Here is a 22534-nt window from a genome sequence, read left to right as displayed (position 1 = left end):
ATGGTAATACCCAGTGCCTACAGCTCTATAGTACAGAACCGTAGATTCTCTCCCGCCATACGTGCTGGATACAAATGGCCCTGCTTTAGGTCAAGGCCCCACATTGTGGAAAAAATGTGTTTTGGCCACAGTGTTTTACAGTACCAACAAAGTGGATGGGATTGTGGCTAATCCGATCCACACAATGCAGAAAATAGCTGCAGCGGAAATGTTACGATTAGAGATGAGCGAACAGTAAAATGTTCGAGGTTCGATATTCGTTTCGAGTAGCCCCTCAATATTCGACTACTCGAATCGAATATCGAACCCTATTATAGTCTATGGGGGGAAAATGCTCGTTTCAGGGGTAGGCAACATTCGATCAAATTATACTTACCAAGTCCACGAGTGAGGGTCGGGCTGGATCCTCCGAGAAGTCTTCTCCGTGCAGCGTCCCCGCGGCATCTTCCGGCTCTGAATTCACTCTGCCAGGCATCGGGCCTGGGCAGAGCCGACTGCGCATGCCCACACTACAAGCGGACATGCGCAGTCGGCTCTGCCCAGGCCCGATGCCTGGCAGAGTGCATTCAGAGCCGGAAGAGGACGCGGGGAAGCTGCACGGAGAAGACTTCTAAAGGTAGGAGAAGAACCAGCATTGATTGGCCGACTGTATAGCATTCGGCCAATCAATGCTGGTTCTGCATCGAACTTTTACATTCGAACAGCGAGTGGTACTCGATCGAGTACGAGTATTTCGAATACCGTAGTATTTGATCGAATACCTACTCGATCGAGTACTACTCGCTCATCTCTAGTTGCGATTTAAAAAACCGGCAAGTTTTTGTATATCGCAACATGTCAGTTATACCTATGGAAACGCTGGCATTTTCTGTATAGCTATAATAGGGACAGAAAGTCCAAAGGAAACTCTGCAGACTTTCAGTAAAAAAAAAAAGCTGAAGAAAAAAAAAACTAATTTCCATCGGTCTTTTCTGCAGCGTTTTTTTGGGTACGGCGCACTATGTGGGGACTTATCCTTAAGGTTGCAGTGCTCATTAGATTAATGTTGGTCAAACACAACGATTTTGGTGGGATTGGCAGACACTCTAAAGGGGCGTTCACACTATCGTTGCTAACGTCCGTTGCTGTCTTCCATCATAGGATGACAGCAACTGACATTAAACTGTCAAGACTGATTCTATTTTTTGTTCTCATTAACACTAATGTAACAACATGACGGAGCATGTTGAAGATAAATTTGTGCTTGCAATGGATTAACAACGGTAGTGTGAACGCCCCCCAACTATGTATAGGGGCCTTTTGACTCTCACAAACCGGGCCCGTTCTTGCAATAGACATGGATCCCAGAGGTTGAACCCACATCTATCAGGCCATAAATGCCAAGATGGCAATACCCTTTTAACTCCGCGTGCCTTTATCCTTCAACTAATCTGGGTAACGTAAAAACAAGGCTAAAGCCGCTAAACAAGACTTAGTGTCTCGTAGCCTTTGCAGCATCATTTACTGTATTTTCTGAAACAATTATAGCGCAGCGGCAAAAAAAACAAAAAACGAAGCCATTCTGTGCAATGTTTAATGGCGTAAATGTGTCATACGCCGAAAATGCAAAGCGTTGCTTTCCAATCCATATCTTCAGCATTACTTATTACAGTCTTGTGTCTTGGAAATAAAAAGCGCCGATAGATGAGTGCCATAAACTAGTAAGTATGGTTTAATAGCTATGTGCAGGTCATAGGAGTTTGCATAGTCAGCAGTGTTCATGTCATAAAATACTGCAGCCTGACTCCCAGCGCATGCTAATATGTCTCATGTCTTTACAGCGTATATTCAGGACACCAGTCTATTCTGATTCCTCCCTCAGAGCTGGAGATCAATCCTGCCTTGTGGCTTCTTGCTGTGAGTCAGTACAAAGTGAGAGACACATTTTGTTCCTACTCTGTAATGGAACTTTGTACCAAGGGACTTGGCTTGCAGACTGAATCCCTAAAGGTAATGAATGCATTTTGCTCCCAGGTATAATGTTTATTTCTTGACTTCAAAAAGAAAAATTAATTAAAGCTTGTCTTATTTTTTTACATGGTGCATAAATTTTACATCTGTTGCTCTTTTCATTCCTGGGATAGACATCTTTGGTTGATTCCAGGGGCAGATCCCGGAGCTGAATATGGAGGGCATATGTTTATTAACAGCCTATACCAATGGAAGCGCATATACAGTGTAATACTATAAGAGTCAGTTCACAAGTAGCACCAGCAGTAGTCAGAGGAGGTGCCCAGCTGCAGTACCGGGCACAGTCATACTTCTGCATGGCGCTGTACCTGGATAAATAATAAGGCCATGGCTGTTGTGCTTTGTGGAAATTCGACATCCCCCCCCAATCGTTCCCACATTGATGGCCTAATTTAACAGTGATCTCCGACAACCCCTTTCAATCTCTGTTCCTATTTTAAAGAATAAGGGACAAAGTGCAGCAGTTATCTACTAAGGGATCAGTTTGAGACATGGCGGTATACTTCACGATTATGAGCACAGCCCTATGTACATTAGCTCTTCTCCTTATTAGGAAGGGTATGTTTTCTCTATGAAGAGACAGCAGTATATGGATACATATTTTTCAGACATGTGGATGGTATATAGACCCATTCATCCATACACATGGCCATAGTTTTTACAGATGAGTATCTAAGCCATAGAACCTGCAACATATGAGGCAGGTCCTATCCCTGTCCATATCTGCGACACAGACTTGCTATATAAGTGTATGGGATCATACCAGATCCGTGAATGCCAACATGTTTTTTGCAGAATAGTACAGATAGTAAAAACACTATGGTCCTGTGCATGTACCCTTACAAACACAGCGTAGGCTGGGTTCACACCTTAATCCGGTCTCCGTCTGGGGATTCCGTCACCAAATCTGCTTGAAAATTGCGGAGAGAAAAGTCATGCAAGACTTTTCTCTCTCCATTTTAAAGACCGGAAACCCGATGGCCTCCATTATAGTCTTGGGGGTCTGCGGGTAACCGCTTTTTAAGTGTATTGGGTTTCCGTTTTTCAGGTCACTAGACGGGCCAAAGAACGTAAACTCGAACGCAGGAGTGAACCTAACGTTGGCCGCCTTGTAATTGATTCTCCACTGTTCCTGCTACATCTTCCTGATAGTGACCCCAGAGATTTCTCTTCTCCTTTGGGCCCACCTATAACATTTATGATATATCCTATGGATATGCCAAATATTTGTAACGTGAATATCCCCTTTAAGTCTATACTGTAGGGCCAAAGGGCATAAGAGAATCATTATGGTTTCCTTCCTTCTTTAGAAGTATATGCAATTGTTCTTAATTATTTCCTGTACAGATTCCTTCCTTTTCTGCTGCCGTGTCTCGTGATGAGACTACGTGAGCACTCTTCCAATGGTTGTAATGGGATAGAGCAGTTCTTAGAGGGTAGAGAAGCCAATGGCTTCAGTTGCGGTCACTTTTGGAACAGAAGGTTCTGCAACTTAACCTTGTGGATGTGAGGAATCTTGCCATGTATCCAGCAGTGAGTAGATTTTGGGAGGTAGCTGCACACCTCCATAGCGGCTCTGTAGAACTCATTAAGATCAATCTTACATAAATAATAGGTATTTCAATTAGAAGAGCGGCAGAGCTCCCTCCGTCCCGCTCCACCGCAGCAATGTTATTCTGTATCGCTTCCAGTCCAGATCACTGCTTTGGCAGTCCTAGTGGGAGGATTATGCACCATGTTGTTTTCATGTTCCTACAACATGTCATTTTTATGAAGTGTTTTTCCCCTTTTGTCTGATTTCTGGTTGCTCGCTAAGTCAGATCATTCACACGTTTTATTATGCAGAGTCGACCTGCATACAATTGGCACAGCGATCCTATTTCCTCTTTCATAGTCTTATATAATTGGGAACAAGTTGTGTGACCCACAATTTACCCTTTTACAGGTTTTTTGAGCTTTGATATCTCTAAGAAGAGTTCTGTAGAGACCCATTAGAAGTATTGTATCCAAATGACTTTCCTTATAACATATACTAAAGCAAATTTATGAGTATAAAACCCCCTTTTTATAAATTAAAAGTACAGGTAAATGTAAGAAACTTTGTAATATGTGTTATTTACAAAATATGTTTCCTTCTATTCTCAAACTGAGTTACTTTTTACATAGAACTCTATGGAGAGGGGAGGGGGCGCTGCTCCAAAAGACACAGTCGAGGACCTCTTTTAACACTGCTATGTTTCAGAATAAGGCTTTACCACTGCACAAAATGAGACAATAAATCAATTAACAGACCTGCCAGCCCTCACTCCACCCCATAGACTAATGTGGAGGTTGAATATCAAGAAGGACTCTACATAAACAACCATTCTGAATGAAGCTAAGGAGGAGGAGAGCAGCCTAATAAGTAGAGAAAGAAACATATTTCTTTAATAAAATGTATTTAAAAGTTTCTTATATCCACCTGTACTATTCATATTGAAAAAGTTGTTTTATTGTTGGAGGTACACTTTTAAGAATAAGTAAAACATGGTGGAGACCTGAATCAAAGACTAGTTTACAGTAATCTAGTATAGGTAAATTGTAAGATTATATTTTTACATCTTCGTATTCAGCCTCACACAGAGCTCTATGGAGAGGGCAGGGTGGAGTAGGAACCTGCTGTCAATTGTATTGCCTCTGTGCACTAGTAGACTCTTATCTACAAACTAGCAGTGTTAAATGTGTAGAAGTAACAATTATTTGAGTGTGTTTTCTATCCTTTCTCTCCTCTTCATAGACTAATATGTAGAAAGTTTTCTGCTCCACTTTTCAGTCAACGTTTCTTATATTCACCTGTAAAATTAATTTAGAGAAAAGTTGTTTATAACTGTAGGCATGCATTAACAAGACTGGCATTTTGCATGCCAGTGTTGTTTCCATGGGCACTGGAGTGAAGATATGCCTAAGATGTACCTAAGTATACATAGTCATAGTCTTGCATCCATGATTGAAGGGGTTGTCCAAGTGCTTTTATACAATAAAAGTTACGGTTATTACGTCCACCTGGCATCCATCCTTTGACCACAGAGCGCAATCCACCTTCCCCCTGTGTTTAGGTAATACACCTCCACTTCCGCCACCTTCTGACTTCTAGGCATAGTTGATGCCCATTGTCATAGTTGAGACCTTGGTATAAAAGACCGTTAGACTGATCTCCTTATTGTCCATATAGTTATATCTACACTAAACCTCCTTACAAAGCTATGTGTATACTGTAGACCTCGAATATCCCTTTAAGAGGAATTGTACAACTTCCTTCCACTCCAGATATTAAGGGTGTCCTCAGGATTTCCAGTTTTATTCTTGTTCTATATTTTAACGTGAGCATAAATTCATAGCTTCTCATCTTCTCTTCTAGGCAAGGGGCTTGGACCTCTCTAGAGTACGGACATGTGTGGTCGTAGCTGAGGAGCGCCCTCGAATCTCTTTAACCCAATCATTCTCCAAATTATTTAAAGACCTGGGTCTGCACCCAAGGGCCGTGAGCACATCATTTGGCTGCCGTGTTAACCTAGCCATATGTTTACAGGTACAGTATTTTTTAATGGTATTGACCACAATTGCCCTCTTAATATCTGAGGTTGGTCTTGTTTTATTATTTTATTTGTTTTGGTTACGTACGGTATAAGTTGTTAATTTTAAATTTTTTTGTGAATGTCTTACACCTTCTTCTGTATTTGAAGAAGGATATTAGGTGTATTGAGGCTGCCCTTGTATCACATACTGAGCAGGTAACGCTATTTTTATTACTGAGCCAAGTATGGATATTTCAAGAACTCATAAGGTACGTGTATATAGTTTGTGTCTCTCAAAAATCTAGAAGGATATCTTCTACATGTGCTAAGACTTTCAGCAACTGAACCAAAAACATTCATCTGGAATGGTGAAAAGCCTGAACTAAGCACCAACAAAAAGCTTCACTCAATGATAATATGGCCAAAAACACACTATCGTTTGGCCTTGGGCAATGTGTTGCAAAAACTACATCAACCTAAGAACCAGTGGCTGTTCAGGTGGCTTCCACATGTGACCAAATTCACGATAATATATATTATCCCAAGATTATTCCGCTTTACCACTTGAGACCACATTCAAGATCACCCTAATGAACAATGGTGTTTTTAAGTTGGGGGGAATAGCCGGTGACATCTTTCTAACGCTAGGTTCACACCTGCGTTCAGCCTTCCATTCTGTGCTTTCCGTCTTCTGCGTGCCAGAAGACGCAAAGCACAGACCGGGTCTGGCCGTGCGCGGCGGTGAGCGTTTTATGCTCTCCGCCGCGAAACCGGATTTTTTAATCCGAACACAGACTACTGCATGTCCGACTCTGTGTCCGGATTATAAAACCCGGTTTCGCGGCGGAGAGCGCAAAACGCTCACCGCCGCTCACGGCCGGACAGCTTTCTCACCCATTCAAATGAATGGGTGAGAAAGCCTCCTGCAGGTTTCCGTCTCCTGCTCTGTTTTATGCAGGAAACGGAAACCTGCACAACAGAGAGGGCAACGCAGATGTGAACGAGCCCTAAGGAGTCTGGCTGCCTGTACATCTTGGTCTTACAACTTTGCAAGATATGCTGCCATTAATCTCTTTCTTTTCTGATGCTCCCATATTAATTGCGTTTTGCTTAATTAGGAGTTTTTCTGTTTGATAAAAAAGTTAAGGGAGTCAGGCACTAGAACCCAATATATCAACCAAACCCCGCAGATAGATAGGTTAGGGTCACCTTAACCCAGCATATTAACCAAACCCCGCAGATACATAGGTTAGGGTCACCTTAACCCAGCATATTAACCAAACCCCGCAGATACATAGGTTAGGGTCACCAGAACCCAGCATACCAATTAAAAACCGCAGATAGATAGATTAGGGTTACCAGAACCCAGCATTTCAACCAAACCCTGCAGATAGATAGGTTAGGGTCACCTGAATCAAATGGTGTATTCACTTTGTGAATTGCAGGGGATCGCCATTTTTGTCAATATGCAATTAGCTTTTTGGAGCAATGTCAACACCCTTGCACCAGAGGCTCTGATTCACAAGGGGGAAACACCATTTGATGCAGGTGGCCCTAACTTACCTATCTTTAGGGTTGGGTTGATATGCTGGGTCCTGGTTACAGATTCCCTTTAAAATGAAGACACAATACTATGACCCTGCTGTTCCTGTTCAGATGTTGCCCGCTAGCCTCTACTTTCTGCCACACAAGGAAATCAAACCTACCTAGCTATAGCAGATCATAGCTGCAGGTCAGTGATCGGCTGGACATACATTTACTATGTATCAAGAGGGGCCAAGAATTAGAGACCAGTAGACCTAGGCAGTATTCCAACTGGAACAGCGGGGAACTACCAAAGTTAGTCCATAGATGACATGTTTTACATATTCTACAAGAAAAATGGTTCATGGTAGGAGCTGAGATCTCCGCACTGACCCAGTCTACTATATATAAGTGCCCAGTGCACCACTCTTAAAAATCTTGAACCTGATGTCTTAGCTCTAGAAACGCGGTGACTTATTAACCCCGACTTCTTAGTGTGTGTTCATGTGTGTGCTGTGATTACACCGCAGGCCAAATATGACCTAACACACGTGGAGCTAATCCAAGAACAACCTCGATCAGGCGTCAAGTAATCATTTTTATATAACTTTTTTTTTTTTTTCATTTGACATCCATAAAAAGAAGAAAATTGCACAAAATATACGAGCTGTCACTTTAGCCAAGAAAGCATTTTTTTATGTTTTCAAGTAAGCCAATTTGTTTTCTGGGAAGACGGACGGAAAATGTCTAAACTGTGGTCAAGCGTAGCAATCAACTTCTGACCAATGAGATCTGTCCAAATCCAAGAAGTCGTAAGAAAAGACCCTCCTAAATAGGTTTGGCAGAGATCTTCTCATTCATAAAGAGGTAGCAAATATTAACTCTGCTGGAAATATTGTTTTTGGAAAGTTCCTGACTTTTCGGCATCTTTCAGATGTACATTAGACTCGTCAATATCCGTGCTACTCTCCGAGACTTAGAGAGTCAAGATATCCATCACAACAAATCTGTCGCCCTCCTTAGAGGAGTGTTGGGTTTGCTTTGATGCACCTGCATAGCAGAATGTGCCCTGGAAATGACTTTGCTGGGTATTTTTATTTCCGTGTTTGGCGCAGCTGTTGTCGGCTCCATGTATATATCATACCTTATGGTGCTGACATAGCCGTGAAACATGCGGGTTCTTTGTACACGATGTTGTCATTATGTATGTACTCCAGGGCTTAGGATATTGGGAGCATTTATATGTCACAAGCTGTTTATTACACTGGTTAGGGCTCGCCATCTGTCTTGTTCTGGCTTCAGACATCTCGCTTATATAATATTACGGTATCCGTCTCCGCAGATGTATTTTATTTTTACCTGTCTGGAGTAAAGGGCTTAGTCTGTGAAATGAAGAATTTAGTTTTTCTGTCATCACATTGCTACATTTTATTATATGAGAAATGAAGACCCTTCCGTAGAGTATAATTATAGCGGATATCAGGGCTCCAGTCTCTGTCCGTTGTTCTCATCTGCTACTATGTCTTCTCTGTTACTACTGCTTATACTGATTTTTCCGTATAGTTGTTATATGTTCTTTACTAATATGCCCCCCCCCGATCTAAGACGGATGCATACGACCATGATATGGATCTGTAGTACGGCACCCATAAACAATCTTTACCCACGTACCCAGATAATTTTCTGTCGCAGTCGAATCAAGAAAAAAGTTGCAACTTGCTCCTTTGCTGTAGAATGGGGCCCTAAACAAGAAGCCGTGGAAGCTTTCCCCGTGCTTTACATTTATACTTGTCATTTAAAGGGGTTGTCCTAGGATTTACATCAAACTCAGGGATGGATAGGGTGGATATAAAAAAGGCAAACATTCTCCGGTCCTGATCTCCTTTGTCTCTCGTACCGAGACTCTCTGCACTGAAAGTGAGAGGCTCACATGACTTCAGAAATATATCCATGTCCCCAGTCCTTGCCATTAAGGAACTGGTGATACATGTGAGTGATGTCACTAATCCTTCTGCCGCGACTGGTGAGGCCACTGATTGGTCTCAGCAGTCATGTGAACCTTTCCATTTTGGCGATTCCCAACAAGAAAGGGGACAGGACAAGGAAGCACCGCTGATAGGTGAGCATGTCTCTTTTTTGCTTTACATCCACCCTGGTTGCTCCTGAGTTTGCTCCAAATCCTGAGCAACTCCTTTAAACCCACATAATACTGCCATATAGTGCCAAAATAATACAGCCATATACAGCCCATGTAATAACTCCAAATGAAATGCATTATTATCTAAATAGTGCTGCCTTATAAAGCGCACATGATACTACAATTCAGTTCCCCAATATTACCACCATATACAGTATTACTAAATAATACTAGTTTAAAAGGACCTCTCACCGCCTCCACCAGCTCCAACTCTTTGCATTTTTAATGGGTACCTCTCTACTGGTGCAGGTGGAATTTTTTCTCTAGCCCCCATCATTCCCAAGTAATCCTTTCTGGTAGTAGCAGCACAGGTATGCTCGCTGCAGTCAGGTGGGCGGTTCTTGTCTGTTTGCTCTTACCTGACTCCGCCCACCTGACAGTAGAGAGCATAATTGTGCTGAAACTAACAGCACTGATTGCTCCAGAATGCTTAGGGCTAGAGAGAAAATTCCAACTGCTCTAGAGTCAGTGGGTTATCCTGTTGAACGATACAAAGAACATAAGTTGGTGGGGAAAGATCTTCTTTTAAATTTTCCACTACCCATTAATTTCATATTGTGTTCAACTAGAACGCAATTGGATAGTTTCTCTAGTGGAGATTGATGTGGTCAATAAGATACTAATATTAGCTGTATCTATATCCAGTCCAAAAATTATTGTAAAAAACAACTTATGAAGATTGTAATGACTACTATACTTCATTGTGATGACTATTCTGTGTTATAATCATTAATCTTCTTAGTATACTACAGATACACATGCACATAATACAGTACTCAGCCCACATTGATGTATAGCATATAAAACCTCTATCAGACACATCTCATGCTGTCGGTCTGCAGAGTACAGGACAGAACGTACTGAAAAGAGTTGGAATCGCCATTACTCTTCCTGATGGCCGGTTATGATTTCATGATAGTCGCAGGGACATACAGTATAAATATTTACTGACCACAGGTAGTCAGACACATTGTCTGGTGAACCTTCCACCTATGTATCCATACACGCTTTAGTCCATACTAGCTTCTGCAATCATCCAGTCTGGCCATACAGTACATACAGGTATAGCAAAGGACAACATTTCCGAGGAATTGTTCAGGGAATGTTCTTCAATGGTTTGTGGACTAGTAATGATAACATTTTACCCCAAAAATGTTCGTTATTGGTGAATTGTGCATTTTGATCAACTTTTACCTATTATGTTTTATCGACAGTGACCCTTCTAGGTGACAGATCTTCTCCAAGGGTATACTGTAATACTTTAAGATAAAAACACAACGATGCCATATTGTCACTCTGTTCTTCACTGCCCAAGTTATGTGTCACATGGTGCCCAAGTGGTTTTTTTGTTCAATTTTATTTGGATTTTCAAAATGTAACTTCCAGAGTTTGTACCACATAATATTCCAACAAACGTAACCGTAACCAACAGGGAAAGGAGAGAGGGAATGAGGGGTGCTAGGGTATTGTTTAGAGCTGAAATAATTTAGACTCATTCATACTATCCTTGGTCTAGGTAAGTAGGTGCTATTGATAACTTGGCAGACTTATCTGTTTACACCAGACCTGGGCAATGTACAGCCCGCGGGCCACATCCGGCCCTCTGACTGCTTCTATCCGGCCCGCATAGCTAGTGGAAGGTTTTTGAAGGACCTGTGATGTCATCACAGCCTATCACCAGGATAGGCTATGACTCGTTAGTGGGCAGAGACACACGAGACAGCATGTGTGAGTAAGAGGGAGGACTAGGGGCAGATGTAGGGGGGAAGTTACACTGAATGCACATGGAGGGGGACATTAAACTAGGGGGCAGATGTTCAAGGACCTGGGATGATGTCATCACAGCCTATCACCAGGATAGGCTATGACTTGTTAGTGGCCGGAGCCACACGGGACTGTGCTTTTCCTGCAAGCTGCCGGCTATGGGGGCTGCTGGATGATAAAGAGAGAAGAGACAGCATGAGTGAGCAAGAGGGGGGAACTAGGGGCAGATGTAGGGGGGCAGTTACACTGAATGCACATGTAGGGGGGAGATTAAACTAGGGGGCAGATGGAGGAGGATATTAAACCATGGGGGTAGCTGGAGGGGGACACGTCTGCCTCTAGTTGCCCCCAGTTTAATGTCCCCCTCCAGCTGCCCCAGTTTAATGTCCCCTCTAGTTTCTACTGGTTTATACTGGGGCACCAGGAGAGGGACTTAATACTGTGGGACATTTGGAGGGAAACGTTATAATGTGTGTGGGGGGAGGGGGTATAATGTTAGGGTGACTGTAGGAGGATTTTACTTTGTGGGGCACATGGAAAAATGATTGAAAATGGGCGAAGTCAGCACAGAAGTGGGTGGAGCTAAATTTGCCGCGACTCACATGGCCCTCTAGAACTGTTACAATTCCTCATGTGGCCCCATGGGAAAATTAATTGCCCACCCCTGGTTTAGACTATGTGGAATTATATTTAAGTTCCATTTTGCAAAGACAAAGACATAACGTGACATAGAATCTGTGATGGGGCCCCTACCTACCATGTGATATTTAGAATAGTGGTATATCATATGTGGCAAAAGAATCTTTGGGGTCCCGTTAGGGTCCAGGACCCAGTAGTGAATGCCACCAGTGCACCCTGTCAATAAGACCCTCTAGAGCTATACCCTTCTGGGTATCTCAAGTTCTTAAGTTTCTATCAAGCTTGGGCTCCCTTAGAGTGGGATGGGTTATCAAAGTTGGAGTCACCTTTGTAGGTGCCATTTTGTATATTGTATGTAGTTTATTTCTAATTCTCCATGGCCATCTCTATGTTCCCAGAGTGCGAAGTTTCTCACCTTTTCCTCCTTCTGTAATGCTATATCCATCCAGTCTATCCAGAAGATATGGTGCCCATGTGTTGATTCTGACTTTATCTATTATTGTATATTATATTACCCTACAACCTCATAATTCTTCTTCCCCGTCTCTATATATTTACACTTAGTAGACTGTTTTTAAGCGTATGAGTCTTCTTCAAGAGCTGCATTAGTATTCCAGTTGCCGAGCTTAAGAACCTAATACCATTACTGATGTTATTTACTCAAATCTCTGAGATTATCATCAGCCGAGAGGTTGATAAAAGACAATCTCTAGCTTGTGAATCTGTATTTATATGAAATCTCAAGCGTAGCGCGGCATCATGACTTAAGAGTCTACAATCCAGTGCTTTCTCTCTGCATTTAATAATAATACATGTGACTATCGCCCACGCGTTTTCCGCGAGTCCTGAGGCTAACGGTGATTTTCACAGGGCAGATCACACTTTTATTAATTATTGCAAACACCGAGTCTATCTGCTTAAATATTTTTATAAAATATCTGTTTAATAATACTAACTGAGAAGAGGTGGCATCGGTGTCTGCTACCCAGCCGGCTCCATACTTTACAGTAGTCATCCCAGTGCTGTCCATCCCATTTTGCTTTCAGGTATCATATTGGGCAAGTGTAGTATCATTAATAGACAAAAAACATCACATGGAAATTACAACTTCTTGTTCATTGTTGCCATTTATTTTTGTGCTGCTTTTTGTGGGCTTCATTTTTATCAGTTAGCCCCAAAGCACACACTAAATGTATTTCTAATGCTCTGTAGAGCTATGATTTGTATGTATTTCTCTAAATGTTATAAAGGGAGAGAAGCTGAACTCTGTGATATATAGAGTTATATGATAGAGGAGAGAAGCTGAGCTCTGTGATATATAGGATTATATGATAGAGGAGAGAAGCTGAGCTCTGTGATATATAGGGTTATGTAATAGAGGAGAGAAGCTGAGCTCTGTGATATATAGGGATATATGATAGAGGAGAGAAGCTGAGCTCTGTGATATATAGGGTTATATGATAGAGGAGAGAAGCTGAGCTCTGTGATATATAGGTTATATGATAGAGGGAGAGGAGCTGACCTCTGTGATATATAGGGATATATGATAGAGGAGAGAAGCTGAGCTCTGTGATATATAGGATTATATGATAGAGGAGAGAAGCTGAGCTCTGTGATATATAGGGTTATATGATAGAGGAGAGAAGCTGAGCTATGTGATATATAGGTTATATGATAGAGGGAGAGAAGCTGAGCTCTGTGATATATATGATAGAGGAGAGAAGCCGAGCTCTGTGATATATAGGGTTATATGATAGAGGAGAGAAGCTGAGCTCTGTGATATATAGGGTTATATGATAGAGGAGAGAAGCTGAGCTATGTGATATATAGGTTATATGATAGAGGGAGAGAAGCTGAGCTCTGTGATATATATGATAGAGGAGAGAAGCCGAGCTCTGTGATATATAGGGTTATATGATAGAGGAGAGAAGCTGAGCTCTGTGATATATAGGGTTATATGATAGAGGAGAGAAGCTGAGCTCTGTGATATATAGGTTATATGATAGCGGAGAGAAGCTGAGCTCTGTGATATATAGGGTTATATGATAGAGGAGAGAAGCTGAGCTCTGTGATATAGAAAGACATCGATATATTGGAGCAAGTCCAGAGAAGAGCAACCAAAATGGTGGAAGGTCTGCAAACCATGTCCTATGAGGAGCGGCTAAAAGAACTGGGATTGTTTAGTTTGCAGAAGAGAAGGCTGAGGGGAGATTTAATAGCAGTCTACAAATATCTGAAAGGTAGTCACAGTGCAGAGGGATCTACCCTATTCTCATTAGCACAAGGAAGTACAAGAAGCAATGGGATGAAACTAAAGGGAAAGAGATACAGATTAGACATTAGGAAAAACTTTCTGACAGTGAGGGTAGTGAGAGAGTGGAATAGGCTGCCACGGGAGGTGGTGGGCGCTCCATCAATGGAAATCTTCAAGCGGAATCTGGATAAACATATAGCTGGGATGATTTAGGAAAACCTGCACTCGCAGGGAGTTGGACCCGATGGCCCTTGAGGTCCCTTCCAACTCTACCATAAGAATAAGAAATAAATATATAGGGTTATATGATAGAGGAGAGAAGCTGAGCTCTGTAATATACAGGTTTATATGATAGAGGAGAGAAGCTGAGCTCTGTGATATATAGGGTTATAGGATAGAGGAGAGAAGCTGAGCTGTGTGATATATAGGGTTATATGATAGAGGAGAGAAGCTGAGCTCTGTGATATATAGGGTTATAGGATAGAGGAGAGAAGCTGAGCTCTGTGATATATAGGGTTATATGATAGAGGAGAGAAGCCGAGCTCTGTGATATATAGGGTTATAGGATAGAGGAGAGAAGCTGAGCTCTGTGATATATAGGGTTATAGGATAGAGGAGAGAAGCCGAGCTCTGTGATATATAGGGTTATAGGATAGAGGAGAGAAGCCGAGCTCTGTGATATATAGGGTTATAGGATAGAGGAGAGAAGCTGAGCTCTGTGATATATAGGGTTATATGATAGAGGAGAGAAGCTGAGCTCTGTGATATATAGGGTTATATGATAGAGTAGAGAAGCTGGGCTTTGAAATGCCTGCACAGCACTTCTCTAGCACCTCCTTTCTTTCCAAAAGAGCTCTACCTCCTCTTCTCAGGCATTGATATCACGGCCATTGGTCACATGGTCATGCTGTAACTGCAGCATGGTTTATGGGCGTTACCTTTCCCTTTCCTATGTTAACACTGATTGGTCAGCCAGTCTTCCCCTATTGTGCCAAAGCAACCCTACTCTCCTGATGACCTCTGTATAGGGATATAGGGAGTAAGGTCATACCAGATATAATGGGGAGGGCATTGGAAAAACAATAGGGTTATAAAAAAAAAAAAATATGTACATTGTTCTTCTTTCTGGGGTAGCTGTGAAAGGGGTTGTCCAGGGAAAAACTTTTTTTTTTTCTGGAGCCAGGAAAGGAGACAAGACATCACATACATTACCTGTGACATTCCGGGTCCTTTCCTTGGCGCTGAGGCCGTTCAGCAGTCACATGCAGTAAGGACTTCTGCCAGAAAAGCCGTGGGGTGCCACAGGACGCGATAGCAGCCTGGGACTTTGTCTTTTTAGGTGTTATTCTTTTTCTTTTTACACCTTCCCTGGCCTCCAGAGATTTTTTTTTGTTTTACTGGCCATCCCATTGAAGTTTACCTAAGCTTTACATACAGCTACTTTTTGCTTCTGCTATTCGAGTAAAGTGCTAGCCGGCTCTCGGGCACAGATCCTGAGTACTATATGTAGTAGGGAGGATTGCCGGGGTCCACATCCATGGAACATGTGGTTTAGTCATTGATCACCTTGGTCGGAGTTGAACCCATGCACATTACAGATGTCACCGTTGTCCTGTTCACACCAGCATTGTGTTGCTGCTTTGTCTCTGTTCTCAGGTACGTGTCAGACATTAAAACGCTGCTTTAGCATCAACTGTTCATGACTGTCTCTACTAAACTTGTAGACATCTCATCTTTTAGTTGTTTAAACTTTTAACTGGTTATTTTCTTTTGTTATTTTAACTGTTTAAGTTTCTATATTTGACATTTGTTTTTGTTTTTTTGTTTGTTTTACTCCCTGCTTCTGGCATTTTCCTTACACCCCGTGTTCTTTTATCTGTTTGACTTTTGTACGTTACCTCCTCCCTTTAATTTTCTTCACCTCTTCCTTACTGTACCTTCACTCACCCCTTTGCAATCCCTGCTGATATAGCCACACAGGCTGGGGAAACTGGCTGAGCAGGTATGGGATTTTTACATTCCCTAAAAACCCACCTATTATCTTCCTTATAATATAGAAATATATAGAAAAAAAAAGTCTGGACAAATAGCAAGAGTAGAGATGAGCGAGTACTGTTCGGATCAGCCGATCCGAACAGCACGCTCGCATAGAAATGAATGGACGTAGCCGGCACGCGGGGGGGTTAAGCGGCCGGCCGAAGTCAAAGCGGAAGTACCAGGTGCTTCCATTCATTTCTATGGAGCGTGCTGTTCGGATCGGCTGATCCCAACAGTACTCGCTCATCTCTAAGCAAGAGGTTTTAGTGGCTTGAAGGGGTATAGTTGACATCATTTATTTTCATATACAGTCTGTTTTGTACTCATATACTATAGGTCCTAAAAGGGTTCACTTGAGTCACAAAGTATTAATTTTTTTGTGATTTGTTTTACTTGTTCTTAAAGGGTCCGTCCACTTTTGCAACTTATTGTGCATCTAAAATAGTAACACCTTTGCAAATATTGTTTCGATATTATCTTCATGTTTGGTGTCTCCAGCTCCCGTTCAGCTCCTACAAACAAACCCTGTGCAATCTCATCCTGTAGTCCTCTTCTTTGTTTACTGCTTTTCTATTGGATATGCATCAGGTAGAAGTAATGGAGACAGGAAACGGAGACTAACTACAAGATCAGACTACGCATATTTTGATTGTAGTCTGTTACCATAGAGACACATAGTAACTGTATCCTACAAACCTGGATGTTATTAATAATATTTACAAAATTGCTTTATATCTTAAACAATTCCAGATGCAGAGACAATAAGATTCTGTTACAAAGGTGGGCGTGGCTTTCATTTTCATTTTCCTAATGAAAGTCTTTGGTGTCCAAACTTTGCTCCCGGGAAATGGCAACTGAAATGTTCGGCTTGCATCTGTATCTTTAGGGTAGGGTCCCATGTGACTGTGATGGGTATGTTGTATTTTATTACCAGACCCACCACAGAAATCCGAGTGTAATCTGGGCATTCCGGATGACTTCCTCTCAAGATAACCCACTGGGTCTTCCAGGCAGAATCCACAAGAATAAGTAAAATTCATATTCTTCTTATTCTCTGCACTAAAATCTTCTACCTCATGTAAAGGGGGTTTTGTAAATTCCAATTACATGCATGGGACGCAGATTGTTGTCACTTTTGGAAGGATTTCAGCATGGATATGGTGCTAAAATCTGAGTGAGAGCCACTACGAGAAGATGGCTTAAAGGGGATATTGATGATCTATCCTTACAATAGGCCATCAATATTAGATCAGTAAAGTCTGACACCAAGGACCATCATTGATCAGCTGTTTGATGAGCTTGCGACAATCGGGTGAGCTCGACTTCCTCCCCTTCAGGGCACTGTCGTCATGTTGGGTCGCAAGGCCATGATGCAGCTCAGTTCTGTTCAAATGAATGGGGTTGAGCTGCAATACAAGGCCCAGCTGCAATGTAAGGTATGGTGATGTGCTAGGTAAGCAGAGAAGAGGCCACAGTGATGAATATAATAGGCCTGGACAACCATATGTATTGCACCAGCTACAGCAAACATTTAACTTGAGAGAAGACATGCTGCACTATTTTTTCATGTCCCATTAGAACAGCATTTTACAGTAATAGCATAGTATCCTGTCAAGTTAACATTGGCTACATCTGTACATGTTGGTTCTACTTTTGATGCAAAATAGCCAATTTTAGCAAAGATTAGCCAATCGTGGACAAATTATTAATAGTAGCAATAGTTTCCATATCCCTGCTAACAATGACGAAAATTAGTCACATTGATCCACCACTTTGTTCACTCTACGCCCATCTTCTTCAACGTATTTCCTTTTCTTGCGCCCAAGATGTGTCCCCCCATTCTGCACGGCGGGGACTTGCGAAAAAAATCCAACTGTGTCAGAACCAATGAAGCAGCTCCTGTGAATTGATCTAAAGAACTGAACTTGTTGGAGGTGGTGAAAGGTCCACTTTAAAAGTATCCAGTCATGGATAGAGCTGGGCGATTATGACATAAATCTAAATGGCAATTAATCAGACATTTTATCTCGATTATGATTAATGGCATTTATTTAAGTCACGCCCCTTTTAAGAAACGCCCATTTTCAGTATAATTATTTGTTGGGTGACACTTGCAAGATTCACCCAGTACTTTTGTTCAGACGGAACATGGCCGAACTGGAACTATTATTATATTCTGGGGTTTCTTCAGACTCCAGAGTATAATAATCAGAGGCCCCACGGAGATGCTCAAACACAAAAAAAAAAAAACAGTGTTACTCACCTCTCCTGGGCTCTGGTGTGACTCCCTGCTGTCTTCTGCCTGGTGTCATGGACTATCTATGTTTCACAATGCTATGGGATTGACTGAGCCCCAATCAAAGGACTCACAGTCCTTGATGTCAGACTGAAGACACGAAGACAGCAGGGAGTCACACCCGAGCCCAGGAGAGGTGAGTAACACAGTTGTTTATGCTTGGGCCTCAACTTACTCTGGGGTCTGAAGTGCAGCTCAACCAAATTAATCGATGTGAAAAAAATCCCGTCAAATATCCAAGTTGATATTTAGTTTCAGCTATTTTTCGAATTATCGCCAAGCCCTAGTCACAGACCACATCTGCAATATTGCAGCCACCATAGGGATCATCTCTTCCCAGCAAAGAGTGGGTTGGGAAAAGTCGCCATTACCGCAGTGTTACATAATGGCCATTTGGGTGAATGGCTGTAATACATGGCTAACACAAGTCCTCCGGAGTGAGAGTTGCTTTTAGCTCTGGCTCATAAACAGGGCCAATGTCAGAAGCTGGTTGGAAAATATAGCCAATGATATAATTCTCCTGTTTTCCACCAGATATAGCTGTCAGCATTGTGTTTGCTTTGTAAATCTTGACAAGCTTTATTAACTATAGGTCACCTATATTGATGGCTTTATGCTGATTCTTTTAGGCATAGTGAGGTAGGTAGATGTGTGTAGCAGAACCCTCAGGGCCCCTTATTTTTTAACATTCACAATCACAGAACTTTATTCCTCCTCCATGAATCAAGCTTTGTAATATCTATATATTATGCAATTTCACCATTGAGCAGACTGATGAATAGAATAATTCACAACCCATGATGAGGCATAGTACGTAAGAATAGTCCAAGGCACCATCAAGTATATTTTTCATTGCTTTATATTCCAACACAAAGGCACATAACAACGAGACTTTGACATGCAGGACCTCCTATACTTATTAGCCTTCATTATTGTCTCCCCTGGCCATCACTTGGTCAACATGTTTTGTCCCTCCTGTGGTTGGGTCATCATTGGTGTCCACCATTTGTAGCTGCCATAGTTGAGTATTACATATGTTATTGAGCAAGATTAATAGTCTGCCTCATCAAGATGACGACTTAAAATATACAATAAGTCTTACCCAGGGTCGTAACCTGAGGGGGTGCAGCCGCACCAGGGCCCATAAGCGCTGGCATCAGTATTGAGATTGCAGCTTCCATCTGGCCCATAAGCCAAGGAGACCCTCAGATGACCCTAACCACACGAAGCGGGATTAATCTCCTTAGCACCTGTAACCATCACTATCAAGAATTCATTGTCAGGATGAGGTAGGGGGCCCCGGACAAAAGATTGCACTCTGGTCAACAAGACTTTAGTTATGCCATTGGTCTTACCCAGCCAGGTACTGCAGGGGGAATGTGATATTATGTGGTGCCCATTGTATATACTTAGTGACTCTCTGCTCTGACTTCTAGAGGGTTTCTGATGTCAATACCAAAATAAAAGAGATGTTACATATGAAATATATGAGTGGACAATTCCGTAATAAAATAACATTCCTGGTATCATAGGCACGGTATAGTATCTACACCTGCCAAAAGCTGGGACGCTAGGGGTCCTGACAGTGTTGGATTGTCCCACCAGACTTCCAGACGATGCTCTGGTGGGCCCCATCTCTATTACAATAATGTTGCCATAGTAGACACTCAAATTTTATAGGCATTTTTGGAGGGTGAGCCTTGAATTATTTCTTCTGTTGGGCCCAAGGAACCTCAATCCTGAGACGTCAACAACTGGAGAGCCAGGGATCCTGATAACCACACTTGGCCTTGAGACAATGATTGAGGGAACATTGGTTTAGAAGAAGATGGACACATAACAATTTAGTGTTAATTCATCTACACAGGATATTACCACAATGCTTAAAGGGGTAGTCTAGGATTTGGAGCAACAGCCAAAGTGGATCCAAAAGAAAAAAAAAAAGGTGTACTCACCTGCTCCCATTAACCTCATGTGCCTCAGCAGTCACTGGTAAGTAACTTCTTGCACTGAAAGCCCTGGCATATGAGGGAGGTGGGAGCGAGACCAGACAATGAAGTATCATGGATAGGTGAGGACACCCCAGACGCCACTGAGATTGTTCCAAATCCTGGACAACCCCTTTAACCCCTCCTTTCTTCCAAGCACACTGGTCAATGGGCTGTGTCTATTATTATAATTCAGCTCCACTGACATGAATGCTTTATACCCCCTGTGGACAAGTGTGGTGCTTGGGATCTATTACTCTTAACTTAGCGTATAGTATTTCCAAATTAAAGAGTTTTGGGTCAAATACAGATTATAAGGTTGCTGTCACAAGTGCATAATAGATTTACTTTTTGACACCCTTTTCGGGGATCTTCATATATCCTTGTTCCTCAAGAGCATTGTTGACTATGGACAAATTCAGGGGTTTGGGCCACAAGGCTTTCCTATGAACTTTTTAGGTTTAGCTATTTTTGAATCCTGCATGTACCTACTGTATGTTGTATCCAGGGTAGGGGACATTACAGCTGAAATGCTGCTTACCTGATCTGCATAATGCATCACTGACTATTTGGATGCTGCTTTTCCTTTTCCTTTGCTGCCCCCTGCTTAGTTGTTTGGCGCCTTCATTTCCTTCTTCCTGGGGTTCCTTATTGTACGTTGCAGCAGTTCCTCAGAGTTCACTGTCCCAGTCATGACCACGTATTTTCACATTTTACTGCTATGTTAAAACCCAAAAACTTTTTCCTTGGTTTTTGTTTCAGGCTTTGCCTTAGGCTTTCACCCCCCTGGTTATTTTATTAAATTCTTTTCCATTCTATAACTATATGTGAGTCTACCTGTTTTTATATAATCTTAAAATATTCCTTGGTCCATTAGCAAAGTACATCAGGTAGATTGTAATGAAGGTAATAAAGCCTCTTGGTCACTAAATTTGTGGGTTATCCAGCCCTTTCTGGTCCTCAGCTGTGTCATGTGACCACCAATAAGACTTTCGAACTAACAGTGCCCTGTGTGTGGACAGGAAGTAGTTTCTGCAATCTAACCAATGAGAAGTGAATGGAGTAACTGACTTCCTGTCCACGCTTAAGGCACAGTGTAAGTTGGAGAATCTGAGTGTTGGTCACATGACACAGCTGAGGACCAAATAGGAGTGAATAGGTCACAAACACAACTACAGGTTAGAAGATTACCTTCATTACATATTACATGTAATATATGGTTGTACAGCTGACAGCAGATTTCGAGGGGAGAAAAGACTGACGGTTGAATTTCCATGCAACTGATCTTTTTGTTCCTGGAGAGATAAGCCAAAGCCAGAGGTGTCTGGTGAGAGTCTACCAATTTCTATCCAGATCACATGCATGCTCGTCCAAGCATGTGGCCGACAGTTATCTTATGGTCTAATTTTTTAAATGTAATAAACTTCTTTGTTTTATGTTTTTTAGATATTTTCCAACTACATAAGTTACTGGGAAAGCTGGGTGACAGCTAATATGGCTGCCATTACAGCCCACAAAGGGTTGCTACATAGCTGTCCTAGATTCCTTAATGGTAGAATGGAACATTTGTAGAATTGCAGGAGCAAGAAAAAACAGCAAACATTATGTATAGGGATTGTTATATATACTGTACGGACCCTATTTGGTCATCCTTAATTATTACTCCATTTATGTTACTCTTATGGAATATTCAGAGCACTTGTAATATTTATTCTCACTTGCTGTATTTCAGGGAACATCTGGACCAGATCCAACAACTGTGTATGTGGATATGAGAGCATTACGACATGACCGGTATGTGAGCAGGAGCAGCTTTCCTAAAAATAACAAGGACTCTCCTCAGATTGCCTTGTATCGTGACGGCTTTGATTTCAGCACATCATCCCTTCCTCCTACTCCATTCACAGCGGCCATATTGTGTTTGTGGCACCAATACATAATATATACTTGACATTACACAATGTAAATACTTTATACACCCAAAAACCTTGTTCAATGAAAATATCAAAATGAAAGGCTATGCGTAATTATATGACTTAAGGGAAGTTGTATAGAAATAGTAGGGTGCCCCACTTGCAATTGCCAGGCAGTATTTCTTAATAACACCATACTGTTATATAGTGACATCTAACACTGTGATTTACAAACCACATACCGTAATACACCATATAGTGCCCAAAAAGTATGATGTGTCCAAATAATAAAGATTAAGAAGCAAAATGTAAATAACTTTCTAAGTAGTCTTCATTAACTATCTCCCATCATTTGCTT

The 22534-nt window shown here is 41.8% G+C and overlaps 1 protein-coding gene across 10 annotated transcripts in view; it reads left to right on the top strand.

Annotated features, from left to right (window-relative positions):
• DIP2C (disco interacting protein 2 homolog C) overlaps nt 1-22534 on the top strand; it is a 346599-nt gene that overhangs the window by 310692 nt on the left and 13373 nt on the right. For 6 of the 10 annotated variants that reach the window (XM_075271576.1, XM_075271574.1, XM_075271578.1 and 3 more), the window contains 4 exons: nt 1821-1989; nt 5408-5578; nt 15915-15944; nt 21996-22057. In XM_075271576.1, the coding sequence (XP_075127677.1) occupies nt 1821-1989; nt 5408-5578; nt 15915-15944; nt 21996-22057 (432 nt within the window). The remainder of the gene's footprint in view (nt 1-1820; nt 1990-5407; nt 5579-15914; nt 15945-21995; nt 22058-22534) is intronic. The other 4 variants (XM_075271579.1, XM_075271575.1, XM_075271582.1 and 1 more) reach the window with 1 other exon arrangement.

Source organism: Leptodactylus fuscus, chromosome 4 (genome assembly GCF_031893055.1).
Source record: "Leptodactylus fuscus isolate aLepFus1 chromosome 4, aLepFus1.hap2, whole genome shotgun sequence".
NCBI lineage: Eukaryota > Metazoa > Chordata > Amphibia > Anura > Leptodactylidae > Leptodactylus > Leptodactylus fuscus.
This window is presented reverse-complemented; position numbering and strand designations above follow the sequence as displayed.